The 20,769-nt window shown below is 40.1% G+C and overlaps 1 protein-coding gene across 2 annotated transcripts in view; it reads right to left on the reverse strand.

Annotated features, from left to right (window-relative positions):
• Nucleotides 1–3,893: 3,893 nt before the first annotated feature.
• Nucleotides 3,894–20,769, reverse strand: part of Rbbp6 (RB binding protein 6, ubiquitin ligase) — a 32,952-nt gene continuing 16,076 nt past the window's right edge. The window contains exons 5-18 of one of the 2 annotated variants that reach the window (XM_048460361.3): nt 20,364–20,452; nt 20,151–20,247; nt 19,661–19,800; nt 16,948–17,120; nt 15,920–16,023; nt 15,471–15,808; nt 13,934–14,030; nt 13,733–13,811; nt 13,591–13,645; nt 11,302–11,370; nt 9,183–9,545; nt 8,758–8,859; nt 6,180–7,934; nt 3,894–5,862 (exon numbers count right to left, since the gene is read on the reverse strand). In XM_048460361.3, coding sequence (XP_048316318.3) covers nt 4,305–5,862; nt 6,180–7,934; nt 8,758–8,859; nt 9,183–9,545; nt 11,302–11,370; nt 13,591–13,645; nt 13,733–13,811; nt 13,934–14,030; nt 15,471–15,808; nt 15,920–16,023; nt 16,948–17,120; nt 19,661–19,800; nt 20,151–20,247; nt 20,364–20,452 — 5,019 coding nt within the window. In that variant the 3' untranslated portion in view covers nt 3,894–4,304. The remainder of the gene's footprint in view (nt 5,863–6,179; nt 7,935–8,757; nt 8,860–9,182; nt 9,546–11,301; nt 11,371–13,590; nt 13,646–13,732; nt 13,812–13,933; nt 14,031–15,470; nt 15,809–15,919; nt 16,024–16,947; nt 17,121–19,660; nt 19,801–20,150; nt 20,248–20,363; nt 20,453–20,769) is intronic. The other variant, XM_048460362.3, reaches the window with a different exon arrangement.

The following is a 20,769-nucleotide window of genomic DNA, read 5'->3' on the forward strand; positions in this document are numbered from 1 at the left end:
GTGTGTGGGAAGATACCTGGAACCAAGGAGTACAAGGCCAGGCCAGGCAACCTGGTAACTCCATCACAAAATTAGCCAGATGTAGTGACACACACCAGTAACCTGAGCACTCAGGAGGCAGAGGTGGAAGGCTCACTGAGTCCATCCTGGGCAGAGAATGACAGGCAGCCTGGGCTACATAGTGAGTCCTTATTCTTAACAAACCTGCCCCTATGATCCAGCAAACCCAAGTGGTGTCAATATCCAAGGGAAATGGCATCCATTTATAAAACAAAACAAAAAATGCCCTACACTCCCTCTTCATTTTAACACTATTCACAATAGCAACAAACAAAAACCTATCCCCCCTCAAAAACCTAAATGTCTATCAACTGATCGGCAAATAAAGATGAAGGACTTGCTGGGCGGTGGTGGCGCACGCCTTTAATCCCAGCCCTCAGGAGACAGAGGCAGGCGGAACTCTGTGAGTTCAAGGCCAGCCTACAAGAGCTAGTACCAGGCCAGGCTCCAAAGCTACAGAGAAACACTAAACAACAACACTAAAAAACAAAACAAAACAAAAAACAACCAAAACATGAAGAACTATACACAGTAGAATATTTTCCAGTCGAAAGTCTGGCATTTGTAATTTGTGGGTGTCCTTAAACATCCTTTACATATTTTATTACATCTTATCTGTGTGGACGTATGTGAACATGCATGAGCAAACATGCATGATGAGCAGAGGGTGTACATGTCAGAGAACAACTTGCTTGGGTTGGTTCTCTTCTCCCATGTGGGTTCTGCCCACAGCTCCATCCATAAGTGGCTATGAAGGCTGATCTGATCTGTCAGCTCACATCTGCAGTTCCAACACTTGGGAGGCTGATGGAGGAGTTTGAGGCCAGCCGGGTTACACAATGAATAACCAGGCCATCCTGGGATAGAGTGCAGACCTTATCTCAAACAGAAAAAACTGATTTTGCCGATAAAGTTGTACTTTATGTTCCCCAGAGGCTGAGGAGGCTAAGGCAATGATTGTGGCTATCAAGTCAGAGTTTGGCAGGAGCAAGAAGTTCTGGTGGGGGCTGGAGAGATGGCTCAGAGGTTAAGAGCACGGGCTGTTCTTCCAGAGGTCCTGAGTTCAATTCCCAAAAACTTCACAGTGGCTCACAACCTTCTGTAATGAGATCTGGTGCCCTCGTCTGTCATGCAGGCGTACATGTGGGCAGAACACTATATACATAATAAATAAATCTTAAAATAAAAAAGGTCTGGTGTGCTGTCGTACATTGCAGTGACTACAAGGAACAACACTGCCCATGTTTCATGAAGTTAGGATTTTGAGTTCACACACACACACAACAACAACAACAACTGGGAAACTGGGACTAGGTGTAGGTACATGCTTTTAATCTCAGTACTCAAAAGACAGAGGCAGGAGGATTACTATAAATTCATGGGCAGTATGGTGGCTGGAGCTATACATTGATCACTGGCAGAACATTGCTTACCTATGGGTACAGGACCCCTAGGTTTAATCCTTAGTACAAAACAAACAAATCAAAACCAAACACCAACAAGACAAACCCACTAAACAGGAGTTCAAGGTCAGTCTGGGTAATACTGGAAAACATAAAACCCAAAGGGCAGGACAGACGACTCAAGAGTTAAGAGTACTGAATTTGGTTCTCAGCACCAACTTGGGGCCCACCACAAAACCACCTGTTAAGTCAGCTCCAGGGGATCTGGCACCCTCTTCTGGCCACTATGGGTACTGCACTCACATGCAGAAAGCCACACAGAGACACTAATACAGTATTTTAAAAAAGAAAAAGGCAAGTTTATATGGCCTTTTGGGGGACCAGCAAAACAAGAGGGAACGTTTCCTGTTGACTGATCCCTCCTCACAGCAAGGTGCAAATTGAGACCACTCAGGTAGTAGCATGAATAGAAGAGGTTGGAAAAAACTCACATGCACTGTGAAGGGCTAGAGGTATTTTTAATGGTTAAGTAACTACAAGCACCTTGCAGTGCCTAGCAAAATAATTAAAAAACAACAAAGCCTTTTTATTGGCTGATATTTCAAGTTGTTCCTCCCATCTCTACACCTTTACATTCACCCACAAAATAAAAATCTATCATTGATGTGGAAGTCAAAGGCCAAGCCTGAGTCTGTTGGCTGCAGTTAGACGAGCTTCTGGACAGTCTCTCACCTTTCCCTGCCCCGTCACTGGAGGAGCTCTGCAATTACAGACACACATCTGCCATCTGGCTTTACTTGGGTTCTAGGGATTCAAACTCAAGTCCTTAGGTTTATGGAAACATTTAACCCACATCTCCAGCCTTTGAGTGTTTCTCTTTCAAGGCTCTCAATCCTGCTAAACATTCAGCATACCAGCAGTTTGGGGGTTCCATGGTGATGGTTTTGTGGTTCTGTGGATGCTGGCATTTGAAAAGGCCACAAGAAAATAATGGAAAGGACTAAGGAGTTCAAACACCAGGAGATGAAGCTAGGAAACTGTTCCAATTGCAAAGGAGCAACACCTTCAGGTGATCAGGAGCCAGTAAACTGTCAGGGGAGTGGGCTGCAACTAAAGTTAAGGCCAGTTGAGCTTAAATGAGCCCAGTGTGAGCAAGATTGGATAGTGTACCAACTCTTCGATGGATGTGGGAAACAGAATCTAGTTATAGATCTCATCAGCAGGAATTAAGATTATAATCTAGCTGGATTATCTCAAAGCAGAAATGGCAGTATGTTGCACATGGGCTGAAGTGGGCAGGGCATCCCACTCCTGACAAATGGGTATGTTGGAACAGACAAGTATGCGACCGGCATCCCGAGGCAGGGCAGAGTCGTCACAGCAGGGCTTGAGCCTGGATGACTTTCTCACCCTCAGCGCTTGTGTTCTATTTTTAAAAAAGATTTATTTATTTATTATGTATACAGTGTTCCTCTGCATGTATGCCTACATGCCAGAAGAAGCCACCAGATCTCATTACAGATGGGTGTGAGGCACCATGTGGGTGCTGGGAATTGAACTCAGGACCTCTGGCAGAGCACCACTGAGCCATCTCTCCAGCCCCTTGTGTTCTATTTTTAAACCAATCTCAGGAGCTGGAAAGATGAAACAGAGGTGAAAAGTGTTTGCTGCTCTTGCACAGGACTTGGATTTGGTTCTCAGTATTAAACATCAGGCAGTTAGAGGGCTCCAATGCCCTTTCCTGCCTCCATGGAACACACACACACAAATATCACTTAGAATTTGAAATGGAAAATGTTACCCTAAACATCACATTCAGGTGTCTTGACTCAAGACAAGAACCAGCAAGTATATGGAGTACAATAGTCATGGTATAGTCCAGGCTAATGTATCAAGGCATACAAGCTGGAAGCACCCTGCTGCTAGTTAACCTGCACAACACAACGGACTAGCAGTTTCTTGACCATGGGCTGTGAAAAGCCTTACTCATGCCGTGTCTTCTAAAACCATGGTCAACCTGTCCCCAAATCCTTCTGGTGCCATCTCTAGGCTCCTGAAGCAGCAGTGAAGGAGACTCCTGCCTCTCTACTACCACTTACTTTTTTGTCAGTGGAGCAGAGAACAGGGAAAAACACTCAGCTTTAAATGATTTGTTTCATAAGGAATTTAGTTTTAACCTAACAGAATTCCAACAAAAACAAATGGCTAGAAAAGAGGCCCAACTCCTCATCTCTAAGATTTAAGCACCCCACCACCCCCTTTTGAAAGTTAACTTCTAATTACTAGAAACGATAATCTTCTACCAACCCTCTCTGAAGTACATTTTCAACGTTTAGAATTGTCTATTCAGTTTGACTCACAGGCTGGAAAAATGTTGGAAAGAGAGGAAACGAGACACTGTCTTTAATTAATGGACATCTTCAACATGTGAAAAGTTTACTGAAAACTTTTATTGTAATCAAAAAGTGACATAACGGGGCTGTAATGAGTTCAGCAAATCATTCTGCTGATATTTTTGAACTGGTATCAGCATTTGCCAGGCAATTAAAAAAATTCAAATGTGAAAATTTCACAGTACAGTAAACTCCACCCCAACTAATTAATGGTGGTTAAAAATAATAGGCCCTAGCAAAACCTCTCATGTTCCATGGTCACAACTCACAATTCTGTACAAAAGTTCGTTATAAAGCTCTGATGTAAAAATGAAATAATCAAGCAGCAAATACTTTAAGTGCAGCACAGGGTCTTCCATTCATTATTTACAAGGTTGGAATTTCTTTACATTATAACAGAGTTTAATACAGATGACTTAGTAATTAAGTCAATTAAAACATCCGTCTTTCACACAGTGACAGATTTCGCTTTTTGGTCATCTTTCTCCTTGTCCTTGCTCTTTTTTGCCTTCTTCTTCTTGTGTTTGTGTTTCTGGCTCTTCTCGGTGTCCCCATCCGCACCTGCATGCTTCTTATGCTTCTTGTGCTTTTTATGCTTCTTGTGCTTCTTCTTCTCTTTCTTCTTCTTCTTCTTCTTGCTGTCTTGGCTTCCTGCTGAGCTGGCACTGCTGCTGTGGCTTCGGGTCTGGCTCCCGGAAGGGCTGTGACTTCTACTTGGACTAACACTGGGGCTACTCTGACTCTGGCTCCTGTCTGCACCTGGCTGGCCGGCCACTGCTATAGTCAAGCTCTCCTTTGCTTTCTCCGCTGCTTTCTCTTTCAAGTCCTTGGAGACACTGGAGACAGCCTCCTCTTCCTTCACAGACATATTACTCTCACTGTCACTCTCGTTATAGTCTGGTTCAAAAGCAGCCTCATCGGTCTCTCTAGTTAGATCAGAGGAAAGTCGAGAGGAATGACTTAACTGAGGTTTTGGCTTGATGGTGTTCTTATCAATCTGTCCGGCAACCAGCTCTTTCTCAGCTGGAGTGGGGTCTGGTGGGTTCGGTATATATGGCAACTTGCTGCAGCTGGACTCTTTCCCGTTTCGAGCCTCAGCAGCATGCTTCTCCCGTTCCTTGCCAGAGGTTTTATCTACAGACTTTGTCTCTTCACATGAGCGTTTGGTATCGTAGGGGGTTTTATGATCATGAGGCTTTTTGTCTCTTGGGGGACTAGAACTGCTTTTTTTGGACTCTGTCCCCTTTTTAGGCAAATCTCTCTCCTCCCTTGGCTTACTTTTCTGTCCAGATGAAGAATCTTTACTCCGAGGAGGAGAGTCCTTCCTTCTTGCTAGCTCATTTCTCTCATCTCTTCGCTTGGAACTGGAATATTCTCTGCTGTCATAGTCCACTTTCTTATCTCTACCAGGAGTGAAGTCTTTATTTGAGGAACCACGAATGGATTCATGTTTATCTGAAGTCCTGGTCTCTTTGGAAGACTGAGACAGATTCTTACAATTTCCCTGTTCACTCAGACGGTCCACGGCGCTCTCCTTCTCTGGCTGAGCGCTGCTCTTCCTCTTGTCAGGGATTTCCTTCTCTAATACCGAGTGGTCCCGGTCTTTGGTTCTCCCCTTCTCAATAGACACAGAGCCTTTTGAGCTTTTGACCTCGTGCTGTGTTATTTCATGGCTCACCTCCTTAGTGAGCTTCTGAATTTTCTCTGACTGTTCACTTTCTTTCTCAGTGTACTTGGTTGCACCTGAGGGCCTAGTAGTAACATTTTTTATAATACTAGATGGTTTCCCTACACTCTGTATAGGTTGTGTGGATTTAACGTCTTCTTCTTCAGATTCAAAGTCATCTTTATCCCATTTGGACTGAGGAACCTGGATCATAATTATAACATCTTCAGCAGGAGCTGTATTGTCATTATTATATTCCTCCATAGTTTTAATGACTGTTCTCTTTGTATCTGTCTTTTCTTCAGATTTCCGCACAGGACTGCCTCCAGTTGAGCTTGTACTAAAATGAATGAATACACTTTTAATTAATGAAAAATTTACTAATGATAAAGCATCAACAGGTTTTTAAAAAGCTAGCTTAAAATACAATGTCTTTTTAGCTTTAAAAAAATTAAATTATGCTCTAAGAAACATACTTATGATCAAACTATAAAAACTAATTCACCTCTTCCCACACTTTCTTATAAGCTAGCCTGGAACAACACTGTAACAAGGCTAGCTGTGGACTTCCCATGATCCAGACACTTAAGAACTTAAGCAAATACAAGATCAAAGGACATCATTTCCCAAAGGGACACCTGCCCCTCAGCCCCATACCTGGTATAATCCACAAGTGTGGAGCTGGAGCCTTCAGTCCCAGCTACTTTTCGCTTGGCTTTTCCCTTGACTTTTTCCTGTTTAATCTTGCTAGATGTTGACTCCATTTTTTCAGAGGGTTCTTTTGTAGTAGATGTATTTTCTGTACTTCCAATTTTTTTCCCAGTTTCTCTGTTAAGTTTGATTTTTTTGGCTGGGGCAGTTGATGATGTGATCTTGTCCTTTTCTGGGGTCCTTTCTAGTTTTTCAACATCACCTTCCATTTTGCGCTTTGGTGATGGTTTCACTATTTCAGCTCCTTCCACTTTAGAGATTTTCATTGACGATGACTCAAAATCTTTATCCACATTCTTTTCTTCCGTTTTTCTCTTTCTTTTTTCTCCCTTGCTATCAAGCAGCTTATTTTTCTCGGGCTTCTTGGCTTTTTCATCCTTACTGGCTGGCTTTTCTGCCTTGATGTCTTTGGAACAGTCCCTTTTCACCTTCTCTTCCTTGACTGGCTTTGTCTCCTGATGTTCTTTTGCAGACTTAGAGTGGGCTTTTCTGGGAGTTCCAGTGACCTTGTCATCCTTCTGAGACAATGATGAAGGTTTTACAGAATCAGTCTTTGCAGCCTCCTCTTTGGCTTTTTTAAGTGGAGGTTCAGACCGTGGAGATTTTTCACGCTCCCCATCTATTTTTTCTTGGGGTCCTTTAGAAGGTTTTAAAACATTTTCCTTCTTGGCTGTAGCAGAGCCGTCACTTTTCCGTTTGGTTTTGTCACTTTTAACTTTTGGTTTATCTTTTTCTCTCTTGTCTTTTTCAGACACTGTTTTGAAAGTGATCGATTCTGCCTCCATTGGCTCATCCCTAACTGGTGTAGCATCATCTCTACTTGGGAGAACAAACAGTGTATCTGTCTTACTGTCATCAATGCCTGATGACTCCCTAGATTTCCTGGATGTTTCTAACAGTTCGGGGTTCAGGAAGCTCTCACTCTCCTCCCCCTTTCTTCGTTTTCTGTGTTTCTTATGCTTGTTTCCTTTATTGTCTCCTGGAATGTTCTCACTGTCCCTCTCTTTTGATTTTGTGTTATCTTTCTGATTATGACTATCCCTTGTTGAAAGCTTTTCTGGATAGTTGCCAGCTAGATTTCTATTTCTATGACTCTGTCCAGCAGCATAGTCTTCTCTGCGCCCTCTTGTGAAGGGAGAATTTCTGATATTAAGAGGTAAAAGTCTCTCTGGGGAGAAGTCCTCTCGGTTAGCTGAGGGTCTAGGCTGTGCCCCCACAGCATACCCTTTGTAGTATTTTTCGTACCACTCTCGGTATTTCCTCTCCCACTCCCGGTAGCGTTCTTTCTCAAATGGGTCTCTAAAGTCGACACTCCGTCCATAATAGGCTTTGATGTCATAAGGGGGTGGAACTTCTCTGAATCTATTAAAATACTCACGCTCGGTTTCCCCTTGAGGTACATTACGTTTAGTAGGAGACTGTCCCCTAAATGCTTGAGGAGATCTTGACCGTGAATGATAACGTCTATATGGAGGTGACCTTGACCTAGATCGGTGATATCCATGAGATCTGGACCGTGAACGGTAATTACGACTCTTGCCTCTGCCTCTCCTGGGGTATGGAGGTGATCGTGAATAGGAACGAGAGTGCGAGCGGCTGAAGGATCGAGAGTATGAGCGGGACCGTGTGGAGCCAGATCTTGACTTTGAGTAAGTGTATGAACTTCTTGAATATGATGAACCACTATAGGGAGATTTAGACCTAAAAACAAAAACACAGTTGATGGTTGAGAAATACATACATACATACATACATACATAGTAAAAACAGACAAAATTCTAGTATTCTTTTCTCACGGTTTTATCTTTTTTTGCAAAAATTTCATCTTAGATGATTAAAGAGGTACAGTGACCTCTATTGGAATGGAATAAAGTACATAAATCACTTGTTACAAAATAAAAGTCCTGACAACCAGAGTGAAGTGCATCAATGTACCGTGAGTTTTATGAGCTTATTAACATTAATTAAACACATGCCGATTAAATTTCAATTTCCTGTCTGATTATTTAAGCTAGGAGTCTTTTTATCTTCCAGTAGCCAACAGTCTAGCTTTAAAAGGAACCACATTTTAAATGTAAGTCTAAAAAAATAAACTTCCAGGGAACTTCTGCGATTCAGTTTTTTTTCTACCAATACAAGAACAAGTTTTCTACCACAGCTTTTGAGTCACACAGGTTAATGTTCCAGCAAGAAGCTGTAGCCTTATGGCAAAGGTCCTCAGAATGCTCTCTGGCTAGTTCCCTATGTCCTTCCTTCCATAAACATTTCCCATTGATTTCATATTATGAATAACTTCAAGGGACAAGGACAACTCAGTCCCCATAAATGCTAGTTCAACACAATAGAATTTACACTGAGACATTTTAATGGACATATTGGGGAATAAGCTACATCTCCTCCATTCTATAAACTAGACCGAATCAGAAAAATCTCATAAGTGCAATGTTATTTATATCCACAGGTAATCCCTGGATATTCAAAGTCCCATTTGTAATTCTGTTGTGAAGGCTTGCAAAACACTAACCTGGAAAATGAGCGCCTACGCTCCTTTTGAATCTTTTTGTATTCCATCAATTCCTTAGCAAAATCATTTGTAAACTCATCTAGCTTGGACTTTTTCTTTTCCCTAGTAAAATAAAGTTAAAGAGTGAAAGTTAACAAAAACCATTTAAGAAAACTAACAAGACAAATGTAATTAGATCATGATGAAATGAATGAAATTGCCAGTAGTTCTCTACTTTAAAACTACAATTAACTAGGCATCCCTGACGAAGTTGCTTGTATGGCTTTGGTTTAAATTTTAGGTGAATTTTCTTTACTAACTGGAAACACTAAAAAAAAAAAATTAAAAAAAAATAAAAAAATAAAAAAAATGTTTCCAAAATACCTATTTAATGTTGTATCAGAAAATGAAAAAAGTGTAAGAGAATTTCAAGTGAAAATACTTACTCTTCCTTTAATCGTCGTTGCTCTCTATAGAATTCTTCCCTGGACAAAGGTGGTGCTTGCGTTGTAGGGATGGTATTTGAATGAGCAGTCTGAACTCCTGATGATACCCAAGGTGTTGACATATTGGCAGGAGCTGGTGGAAACCCTGGAGGAGGGACACTATATCCTGCAGGTGGGGGCTGGCCAGGAGGAAACTGAGGAGAGAACTGTGGAGGAGGAACACCTGGAGGAAGAGGAAGTGTATGGGGAGGCGGCGGATACAAAGGAGGTGGTGGAACAGGCACAAAGACTGGTGTTGCCGGAAGTGATGGGCCTTGAGTCCTCTGTGATCGTTCGCTGTGGTGTCGCCCGCGGTTAATACTTCTGGAGAAATAAATTCCAAGGTATTGTATCTTTAAATAAAATGTATCTGAGACAAACAAGGCTGTTTTTTCCTCTTAATTATTTTTCCAAAGTAAAAAGTGGAATAGAATAAACTACTCTAGCCAAATCCAAATAACATGTATTATTATATATATTAACTCTACAGGCCAAGTATCAAGTGATACAGGTCTACAGTCCCAACTACTCAGGAGGCTAGACAGTCACGAGAATCCAGCTCAAGTAACAACTTTCCCAGAAAATCTCTCAACTCTTATTTCAAAATCCTGAGTACTCTGTAAGAGCACCAAGTGCTCTTTGCCGCTAAACTACCTCTCCAGCCCCAAGATTCTAATTTTTAAGGCTACTTAGAAACGGACAGGAAACGTAATATGAAGGAAATATCAGGTTAATATGGTTGTGACCTAGTTCTCCCCCAAATACCTTTCTAGACCCAAAGTTTACATTAAAAAAAACCACTGTAACTTCCTTTTGGAGGAAGTAGGTGAAGACCAAACAAAACAGAATCATACTAATACCAATATTTGTAATCAAAACTGAAATCGCCAATGTTTTCCCTAATAAACAGAAGTAATAGTGCTAAAATTTCTGAATTGTCTCAAAGAATTCAAGTGTGCTTTTGTTAAACTAATGGTTTTTTACACAATGGCCAAATGATATATAATGGCAGTAAGGAGGCATTTAGATTTTAGCTCAAAACCATAAATTAATACTATCACCCCCTTTTAATGCAACATAGTAAAAAAAAAACCAGCTTAACTATCATAAGAGTAACAATTCTTGATGGAGCACTATAAGATCAGTAAAAACCTTAACAAATTTGGAAGTCTTTGGACCCTGATTCAAGTAACAACCACCATAGTAAAACTTATGGCTTCTGAAATTAATACTGTCACGAGTAAGAAGCCTTAACGAATCTCCTGACCTTTTGTTGTAGAAAAGAGGTGAGGAGAGGCTAGGAGACAAAGAAACACAATTCTTTTTCCCACCTGGGAGCTGAGCTGAGCTAATTTCGTAAGCTGTATTCTGCCATGTACTGATACAAACCAAATAATCACTGGAAGGAATACAAAGGACAGAGCCTGAAGGGCCAAAGAGGTGGCTTAATGAGTAGGTGGAGTGCTTACACAAGTGCAAGGAGCTGAACTCAACCACACAGCACCTACCTAAAAAGTCATGTGCGGCCATGCATACCTACATTTAATCCCAATGTTGGGAGGGGCAGACAAGGAGACTGCAGGGGCCTGCTGCCTACCAGTCTAGCTCCAGTTTCAGTAAGCTATCTTTTCTCAAAAGGATAAGGCAGGGAACAATAGAGCAGAGTACCTGACACCCTCCATGGGCCTTTGTAAGCATGCATGCTTACATACATACTAAAGATGGAGATGTAGAAGTCATCGTCCTAATTCCAATATTATGTTTTCCTATATTCTCTCCTCTGCTTTCCTCCCCAGACAGGTCTTGTTATGTCATCCAGGCTGGCTTCCAACTCACAATTTGCCTGACTTAACCTCCCAAACGCTGGGATTACAGGTGTGCACTACACTTAGCAACAAACAGCTTTTGTAAACATATCTTCAAATAAAATTTTATTCTGCACCTGCTGAATAACCATGGAACTATAACCCCAGTTCCTAGATTACTTAAGGACAACTTCTAAAGACTTAAGAAAACGAAGGAGTTTACTTCTTTACCCAGTGTGCCATGGGCTATTTCCCAAGAGTCTTATCATGCTTACCTGTAACAACTTCTTTCTCCTCTTCTAATTTGTTGTGGTGGAGAAACCAGGTACCCAAGCTTGTTGGAACTGTATAAAGGTGTAGGAAGAGAAAAACAGAATTGAATATTTCTCATTAGGTATAATATACAAGCTATCAGCACACATATTTGAAAGTATCTATTTTAACTATTTTGAAAATGCTTCCTAATCTTGAACTTTTAAAGTTTTTCCAGAAGAGATCTAAGCAAATAATAGTCTGTATTTTCATTAGCACTCTACAAACTCACAGGTTGGAAAAGGGCCCTTTAATTTGCAAAGCTCTATGTAGGTACTTTACATGCTTGAATACAATACTTTGAGTGCTACAAATTAAAAAATGGAGGCTGAGGAGAAACCTACATGCTCACAGTCCTGTACCTAGTAAATGGATGCCAACTCAGGTGTGTCTGTCTCTAAATTTCATGTTCTACTGATATATTATTCTTCTAATCTCTCAGATTATGGACTGGAGAGACGGTTCACACATTAAGAGCACTGGTTGTTCTTTCCAAAGGTCCTGAGTTCAACTCCCAGCACATATACGGTGGCTCACAGCCATCTGTAATGAGATCTGGTGCCCCTTTCTGGCATGTGGACACACATGCAGGCATAACACTGTATACATCATAAATAAATAAATCTTAAAAAATAGATTCTATTAAAAAAATTTGGTTTATCCATCAAACAAAAAGATCAAAGATTTTAGGATATAAGTCTCATAGAAAAAACATTTAATTGTATGCGTATGAGTATTTTTCCTACAGACATGTCTGCACATCAGGTACATGCCTGATGGCTTTACAAGTTTCAGAAGAGGGCAATGAATCCCCTGGAGCTGAGTTATAGATGGTTGTGGATGCTGGGAACTGAATCCAGGTCCTTTGGAAGACCAAGTACTATTAATCACTGAGCCATCACTCCAGCCAAAGTCTACTAATTTTTAATGCCATAAAGCATTCTACAGACATCAATATTCTTTGTGTGCCAGGGCAGAAAATCATATCCTGTGGATTTTAATAACTATTAACAAGTCAAGAATTAACAAAAGAAAACAAAAAAAACCCTCTGTGTGGTCAACATTAATATTACAAGGTTTGCTTATTAAATTGTAATTTTCTAAAAGATTTTATTCATTCATTCATTCATTATGTATACAACATTCTTCCTCCATTTATGCCTGCAGGCCAGAAGAGGGCACCAGATTTCATTACATATGGTTGTGAGCCACCATGTGGTTGCTGGGAATTGAACTCAGGTCCTCTGGAAGAACACTTAATTCTCCTAACCACTGAGCCATTTCTCCAGCCCTTATATTAAATTTTGATAATCTAAACAAGAGAGGATAGAGTTTAACCTTTTAGAAAAATTAAAATCTAGAAAACTTAAATATAGGATCAACTTACTAATTTGAGGTCAAGATCCCTATGTTCTAAGGAAGAAAAGGACTTAGCAGTATTCTTTGATTTTGGAAAAGAATTACAAGGTGACCTTTGAAAAGGGTTTTAACTTTGAGCACACAATGTGGATTTCTTTTTTTGAGATTTATGACAATTTGAAAAATTTATAGACAAACCAAGGGAGTCTGGAAATGCTGAAAGAATTAAGAAAAGGGTATTATGAATGCATTAAATGCTGATAAAAGTCTATTTTGTTTTTTAAATCACAAAACATCTAATCTTATCAAGTTAAAACTTTATACAGATTGCATACAGCACCATCCAAGAAGTCAAAGATACAATATGTTTAGATCAAAACTGGATATAATTAATCACCGTGCGTGGGATTCTACTGTAAGCATTTACCTAAAGCATTGGGCAGTGCTAAGAATCTCCGTGTGCAGCTTACTTGCTAAACTGTGTAGCACACATACAGTATATGTAAGGAATCAATCAACTATGCTACTGGGAGAAGGTCAGTCAAGAGACTATAAGTAAAGCTTTGGGGAGTCAAATGTGATGGGCTTGGGGCAAAGTTCCAGGGCAAAGTACTCCCTAGCATGCTGAAGCCCCGGATTCAATTCCCAGTATATTTTTAATTGTATGAATGTCAGTATGTCTAGCTCCAAGTTTTTCAAGTATCAAATACATTTACTCATTCAGATAATAATCGGACATATAAATTTGAATGTGACATAAAAAGTACACTAATCTAGCATATTTAAAGGAGTTTATAAGAACAATTCAGCAACCTCCTATTTAGTTTGTAGTCTCTACTACATTTTTAGTTCAAAGGCAAGTATCTGAAAGTTATTTTGAGTTATATACTTACTGTTCCCAACCTGGTCGACCCCCACCTGGGCGTGCAGCATTTATTCTTACTGGACCTTATAAACAAAAAAGAATGAATGTGAGATTCACCGTTAATTATTTCCTAAAGGGAAAAGGGTCCAAATGAAAATAATGTTACTCACCAGTTGTGGGGATCAACTGTCCATGTAATAATGACTGTCCCAACAAAGATGGCGTTCCAAGGACAGGCACTTGGTAACCCTTTAGGAATAACCACAAAAAAACAGGTACAGGTTTTAATCTTTACAAGTCAAAGCAAAAAATCAAATCAAAACAAAACAGCAAACATCTATTCAAAACTAGATTAAAGCAGCAAAATCTACCTTTTCCTCCATAAGAGCAGTAATTGCAATTGAGGAGGCTCCCTTAGAATGTTCTGATGCGAGGGCAGCAGCTGGTAATAATTTATTATCAGAATCCCTAGAAAACAATGCAACAGAAGAAAACGTCACCAGAGAGGATGATAATGAATAAAATGAAAACCATTACTAATGCTGTTTATCAATATCCTACATTAAAATGAGTTAATGACAATTTCTGAGATAAGTCGAAGGACAGGCTCTAAAACTCTGCACATTGCATCTGGGCAAGTGAGGTGCTTTAGTAGTTTTTTGTAGTAAAAAAAACAAAGATTTGTGGGCTGGAGAGATGGCTCAGAGGTTAAGAGCACTGACTGCTCTTCCAGAGGTCCTGAGTTCAATTCCCAGCAACCACATGGTGGCTCACAACCATCTGGCATGCAGGCAGACATGAAAGAATGTTGTATACATAATAAATAAATAATAAAAAATTTGCATGCAAGCCTAACTGGCTGATCAGAGCATACAAGACAGCACTAGAGAGCCAAGTCCTTACAGCTGTTTTCTTTCTGTACACGCATGGCTGAGGCAGCTAGACTTAAAAAAAAAATTGCCCGAAGGAATATACAATGATAGAAAATAAGTGCAAACATTTAAGACTTCAAAATAAGAGAGTTAAAGAGGGCACTTAATGTCTTTATGGGAGGACAATACTCTAAGAGAATTCTCTGCATTGCCTTATTTCCTTTATTGACTAAATAAAGACTAAACTAGAACCGTGGGATACCTTATATATGGAAAGGTTTTATCCTTATCTTTCAGTATGTATGAATCAGGACTTGGCATCTATGTTTTAATAAAACTTAGCTGACTTTTAAGAGACTGCATGTGTCAGTAGACCACAAAGTCCTAGGTTGCTTTCAGAAGGTGACATGTCATCACAACTTATTCTTTTTTTCTTTTTCTTGCTTTTGGTCTTTCAAGACAGGATTTGTCTGTGTAGCCTTGGCTGTTCTGGAATTCACTCTGTAGATCAGGCTGGCCTCAAACACTAGATTCACCTGCCTCTGCCTACTGAATGCTGGGACTGAAAGCATGTGCCACCCACCATCAGGCTGCAATTTAGTATTTCAATAAGCATAGAAGTCCATTAAAGAAGCTATTACTTTAGGGGATGGAAAGATGGCTCAGTGGCTAAGAAAATCAGCTGTTCTTCTGGAGGCCCAGGTTTGATTCCCAGCACCCACATAATACTCAAAATTATCTGTAACTACATTCTAGAGAATCACACACCCCCTTTTACTACTGCAGAAACAGACATACATGCAGGCAAAACACTCATACACATGAAATGAAATTGAAAAATTAGAAAAATAAAACAAAACAAAACACCTGAACTTTAATCCTAGCAACCAGGAGGCACCCAGAGGCAAATCTTTAGGAATTTAGGGGACAACAGTGGGTCTTACATGACGTCAAAGGTAAGACCCTATTTTAAAAACTATCAAGAAAACCTGTATCACTGACCGCGTTTGTCTTCAATAATAAAATACAGACTTACCGAAAAGGACCATCCGACTTCTCTGAATGAACTGATATAGACACTGTTGCAGTTATATCAGGTACTGGAGCTGGGGCAGAAGATGGATTTCCAGACACAGAAGGAGTCAAGGAAGACGGATTTGAACTTAATGAAGATATAGAGGGAGTTGGGTGAGCTGAGGAAGACGTCACTGGAATCATCAGAGGATCCTGCTGTCTTGATATTGGAGATCTCATCAGAGGCTGCAGGTTCCGCTGAATGAGTGGTCTTGGTGGTGGTATTGGGGGAGGGGGTGGAGGTAACTGTTTTCGTAGTCTTTTTGTATAGCCAGTTTCATTTTTGAAGTTATTAACAGCCTACAGACACCAAACATAAAAATGCCAAGTATGTAATATATCATTCATTTAAATGGATTCAATCAGTGAAAATCCTAATGATACTTTTGTGTAAAAAGATACAAAAGCTACCTGTCGTAAAAACTTGTTGGCAATTAAAGCATCAGGAGAAACATCGTTCTGATGACATGTTGGACACGTATGTTCATCTGATTCCAGGAGTGCTGTCCTAATACCTATGTATGATAAGATATTAAGCATGAGGTGGTACTGGAGGAACTTGATGTTCACATAACGAATTAAAGACAATCTCTACCACTCAGGGCTAAACTATGAGACTCTTGTCTCAAATACAAAAAACAAACACAAACAAGCAACTTAATGGAAGAAAGAGAGTGGGGTCTGATCCTATAAACTAGAGTTACAGATGATTGTGAACTGCCACATGGGTGCTGGAACCTGAAGCCAGGGTCCAACGGAACATTAGGCAGTGCTTTTAACACCCATCTCTCCAGTCCCAAATATGTTTTTTTTTGAGACAAGGTCTCACTGTGTAATCCAGGCTGGCCTTGAACTCAGCTATCCATCTGCCTCTATCTCCCAAGTGTTTGAGTTAAAAGCATGTGCCATCATGCCCAGACCTCAAACAAATAAAACTCAGTCTAGAAAAGAGTAACAAACATTTTACATGCTTTTAGAATCTTTCAAATGGCTTAAGAACTGGGCATTAAAAAACAAAACAAAGTAAAACTAAATGGGGCTAGGAGACGGCTTAGTGGTTAAGAACATTTACTTTTACAGAGGACTAGGGTTGTTTCCAGTACCTACACAGCAGCTCAAGGCTTCCTCTAACTCCAGTTCCAGGCTATTCAATACCCTCTTCTGACCTCCAAGGTCACCAGGCACACACACATATGTGAAAGCAAAGCAATCATACATACATACATAAAACCCAAGAGTCTTGTTTAAAAAGTAATGATAGAAGGTCAGGGAGGATATTAAATTCAGATCCAGCTTAAGATGAAAAAATAAATAAGTAAATGAACAAAGGCCTCATAGACCATTATTAAAAACAACCAACTATCCACCCAAACAACTACCACCTCACAATTTACCAAGCAAATACATTCTGACATCTCTAAAGTGTTCCAGTCTCTTACATTCATCACAATAACTGTTTCCACAGCAAGGAATGACAACGGCATCAGTCATAATGTCCTTGCAGATGAGGCACAAAAGCTCATCTGGGATAGGATCGTCTTCTTCTGAAGACGATGATGGTTCCTCTGGTAAGAAGGGTGGCTTCTCTTTCTTCCCGATTGCATAGGCCTCTCTGTAAAAGATAGTTTTCACATTTTAGGATTGCCAAAAGGCAGATTAGTCAAATGCTCTATGCTCAGCATACTATATCATAGCAGAACATGTAACTTCAGGACAATGACACTGAGTTTAGACAAACATGTCTTCCAACGTACAGAGGCAGTTATACCTGTCCTCCACAGACATAAATCACAACTACATAAGTAAACAAAAGTAAAGAAACACTTTAAAAGCAAATAAAGGATCTCAGAATCCTTAACCCTAGGAACTAAAGGCCAGAGGTAAAACAACATGTTAAGATGCCAGAATGCCCTATGTAAGAGTCAGATAGACAGAATTTGAACTTGGCGAATACCCTAAATCACAATTTTTCTTTAGCCAGATGTTTCTTTAAAAAATAAACACAAACCAGTAACAAGTGTCTCCTACACTCCAGCATTCTATCACACCCATGCAGACACCGATGGGAACTTATCTATAACCAAGGTCATCAGAATAGGTAACCAATGACCTCCCTGTAACTACTTTAAAGATTAATCTACTCATCAATCAAACAAGATGTAATGATCAGAATGCATCAAACAAATATGAGAGAACATATCACTATACAATTTTTTGTCGAAATGAATTTTTCAGGAATGGAAAGAGCTAAATACATCTAAAAACATACCAAAGTTATTCTCAGATTTGCCTCTACTGTTCCACAAGCCCCCACTTCTCTATACTCAGACAAAGCTGTAAGCCATAGGAATTCTTAAGAGAAAATCTGTTTCATTTAGGAACAGGATGTGCTCATCTCAATGCTGAAATGAAATAGTCTCAGCTGGATGGAGGAGGGTACCTTAGGTGTGTTATTTGTGTTGCAGCTGCTCCATAGACATCACCACGATTCCACAAATAAGTATCAATTTGCTTATGCCCCATTGTTCCCAATTTGTGAAAGAGGAGTCTCCCACTGCCCAAGAGAAAAGAAAAAAAGGGAAAAAAACAAAAAACGGGGAGGGGAAGAGAACAGGATAGAAAAAGAAACAGAAGAAGAGTCTGAGTTGCTTATCAGTGGTGTTAGTGGAGAGGGTGAATGTTTTCTTTAAAATATTAGGGCTCCCATCTCTCCCCAGTATGGGCTGTGCATCTGACACAAATGAACTTTTCTCCCCCAGGACTCAAAAGCAATGAATTATTAGTTAGGGCTCACAGGTGATGTTAATTAACTTTTTTGACACAAATTTCTACTCACTAAGAACTTTTATGTAATATAGATGAAGCAGTCTGCTCTTAAATTGACTGCAAACAATCAATTCCAATTTATAATTGTTCCATAGCATTTATGAAATGTCTCTGGATTAGCTACAGCGTACGATGAACCAGAAAAACGCAGGATGGTGGCTGATGGAAGCAGAGGGGTGAAGCAGAGCATGTGAGCAGGGCTGCAGTGGAGGGAGCATCAGTTCTCTGCTAACCAACTACATACTATAACTACATCCTTTCACTACTTACTAACCCCATGTGCTGCTTCAACATTCGTGCAGGAAGCTGGGGAACTAACTCATCTGCCCCTGAGAAAATGGACAACTGGCCTCAAAAACTGGTTTTGGTCAAAGCATGTTCTAGATCTCAACTTGGCAATCTTTTGGAAAATTAGCTTTAAAATACATCATCAGAATCTTACCACAGTTTCTAAATAAAAACTAGAGATTCAAGGCAGAGAACCAGGAATCCTAGCCTAGAGGAACACTTACAACATACTGAAGCGTGTTTCTACTGTAGGAGATAAATAATCACCACCGGGTGTTGGTGGTGCCAGCCATTAATGCCAGCATTTGTGAGGCAAAGGCAGGCGGATCTTTGTGAGTTTGAGGCCAGCCTGGTCTACAAGAGCTAGTTCCAGGACAGGCTCCAAAGCTACAGAAAAACCTTGTCTTGGGGGAAAAAGGGGGGGGGGCAAAAATTAAATAAATTAGTAAAACCAAAAAAAAAAAAAAAAAAAAAAACAGCCCCCCACCCCAACCCACTATGACACTTTACAGAGCTGGCTGGGCAGAAGTGAACTAATAATGGTTTGTAAAACAAGCTCTACTTTAGACCAAAGACGATGTAATGGTAATGTAGCTAAACCTAGCCAAGAATCCTCAGCATCTCATTTATGCCTGGCATTTAAATTTGCCTCGGTATATTGCTGCACTTATCTTCTTAAACATGTTTCTTAAAATGGTTACATGTTATATTCACTTACGAAATGGAAATAGCATATGTAAGATAATGTGGGAACATGTATGTGAATGAGGAAGAAAGGAATGACAGAAAGAAAGAATTAGAAGACTACAAGGGAAGTGGCACTCACTAATGACAAAAATCCCCAAATTCATTTAAATTTGCAAAAATGGAGCAGACTGCAGCCTCTCAGAATTAACACAGAAATGTAACACGTGGAAATGAACAGTTCTGGAATGGAAAATTCCCAAGGAACACAAGTAGCCAAGTTACAAGCCCAAGACTGAAACCCTACACCCTGGGACTGCCTGGTCCCCAGGTCAGCCTGACCTGCATACTCACGCATCTATAGTTGGGATTGCGTATTTCCCGGTGTTCGTAAGCATTGCACCTTTCATGTTAGGGTCTTTCACTTCCATCATAAAACTTCGAGGAATTCCAGTGCTCTTTTTGATTCTAGGGCCAGACTCAAAGTTCTTATCCTGGTTGGAAGGGAGAGAAAAACAGAACAGCCTTCTTTAGCAATGCCTGCACACCTCCTTCAACACTCATCACTGACTACTTACTATTTGTGATACTTTCCACACAGGAACTCATTTAATTCCCAGAATCAGCTATGTGAACTATGGACTAATTACCACTTCAGGGAAAACCAAACTTAGAAACAAGCAACATGCTCTATTCAACAAGACAGCCAAGACTTGGGGCCTGGCAACCTACACTCCAAAAGCTGTGCTCATCTGCCATATTAATGGAGATTTTTACCACGGTAAATATGGCTAAGAAATAATTCTAAGAAGAACTAGATGTATCAGTTTCTACATGAACTTACCCCGTTTGTTGGGCAATTCTTAATATAATGACCAGGTTTACCACAACGGAAACAGGTATAAGATGGAGGTGGTGGGCCTAGAGGTTTCTTCATGTAACTGAAAAGGAAAAAGAATCAATATACAAACAGAAACTTAAGAAAAACAATGTTTCTAATTGTGGAGGCAAACACACCCCAAAATTTCTATTAGCATAAAAATACTTATGAACTTACTTGATTGGGTCGTATTCATGGCCAGATTGCGACATCATTGCTTTAATTTTATCTTCCTCAGAAGCATTGGCTTCAGCCAGATTGGCAGTCTGTTTAACAGGTAATTATTTGACACACACATTAGAAACACATTAAGACCACACAGCAAAGACAACACACTCATCCTACACAGAGCAACATCTAAATGAGCTGTGCTTTAATACACATATAATTGGAGAAGCACTGGGAATTCTTACAGTACTCTATCTCTAGGAGAGCTTGGGAGGCTGAGGAAGTCCTTCTGGGAGCACTCAGACCTTAGACCTTGTCTGTACCTTACATTAGGATCTACATGCATGATTGTTCAAGGAACTTAAGGCCAGGTGATACTAAATTTTTTAAAAGAGAAACACTGATTTCGTCAAAT

Source organism: Myodes glareolus, chromosome 7 (genome assembly GCF_982192425.1).
Source record: "Myodes glareolus chromosome 7, mMyoGla1.1, whole genome shotgun sequence".
Taxonomy (NCBI): Eukaryota; Metazoa; Chordata; class Mammalia; order Rodentia; family Cricetidae; genus Myodes; species Myodes glareolus.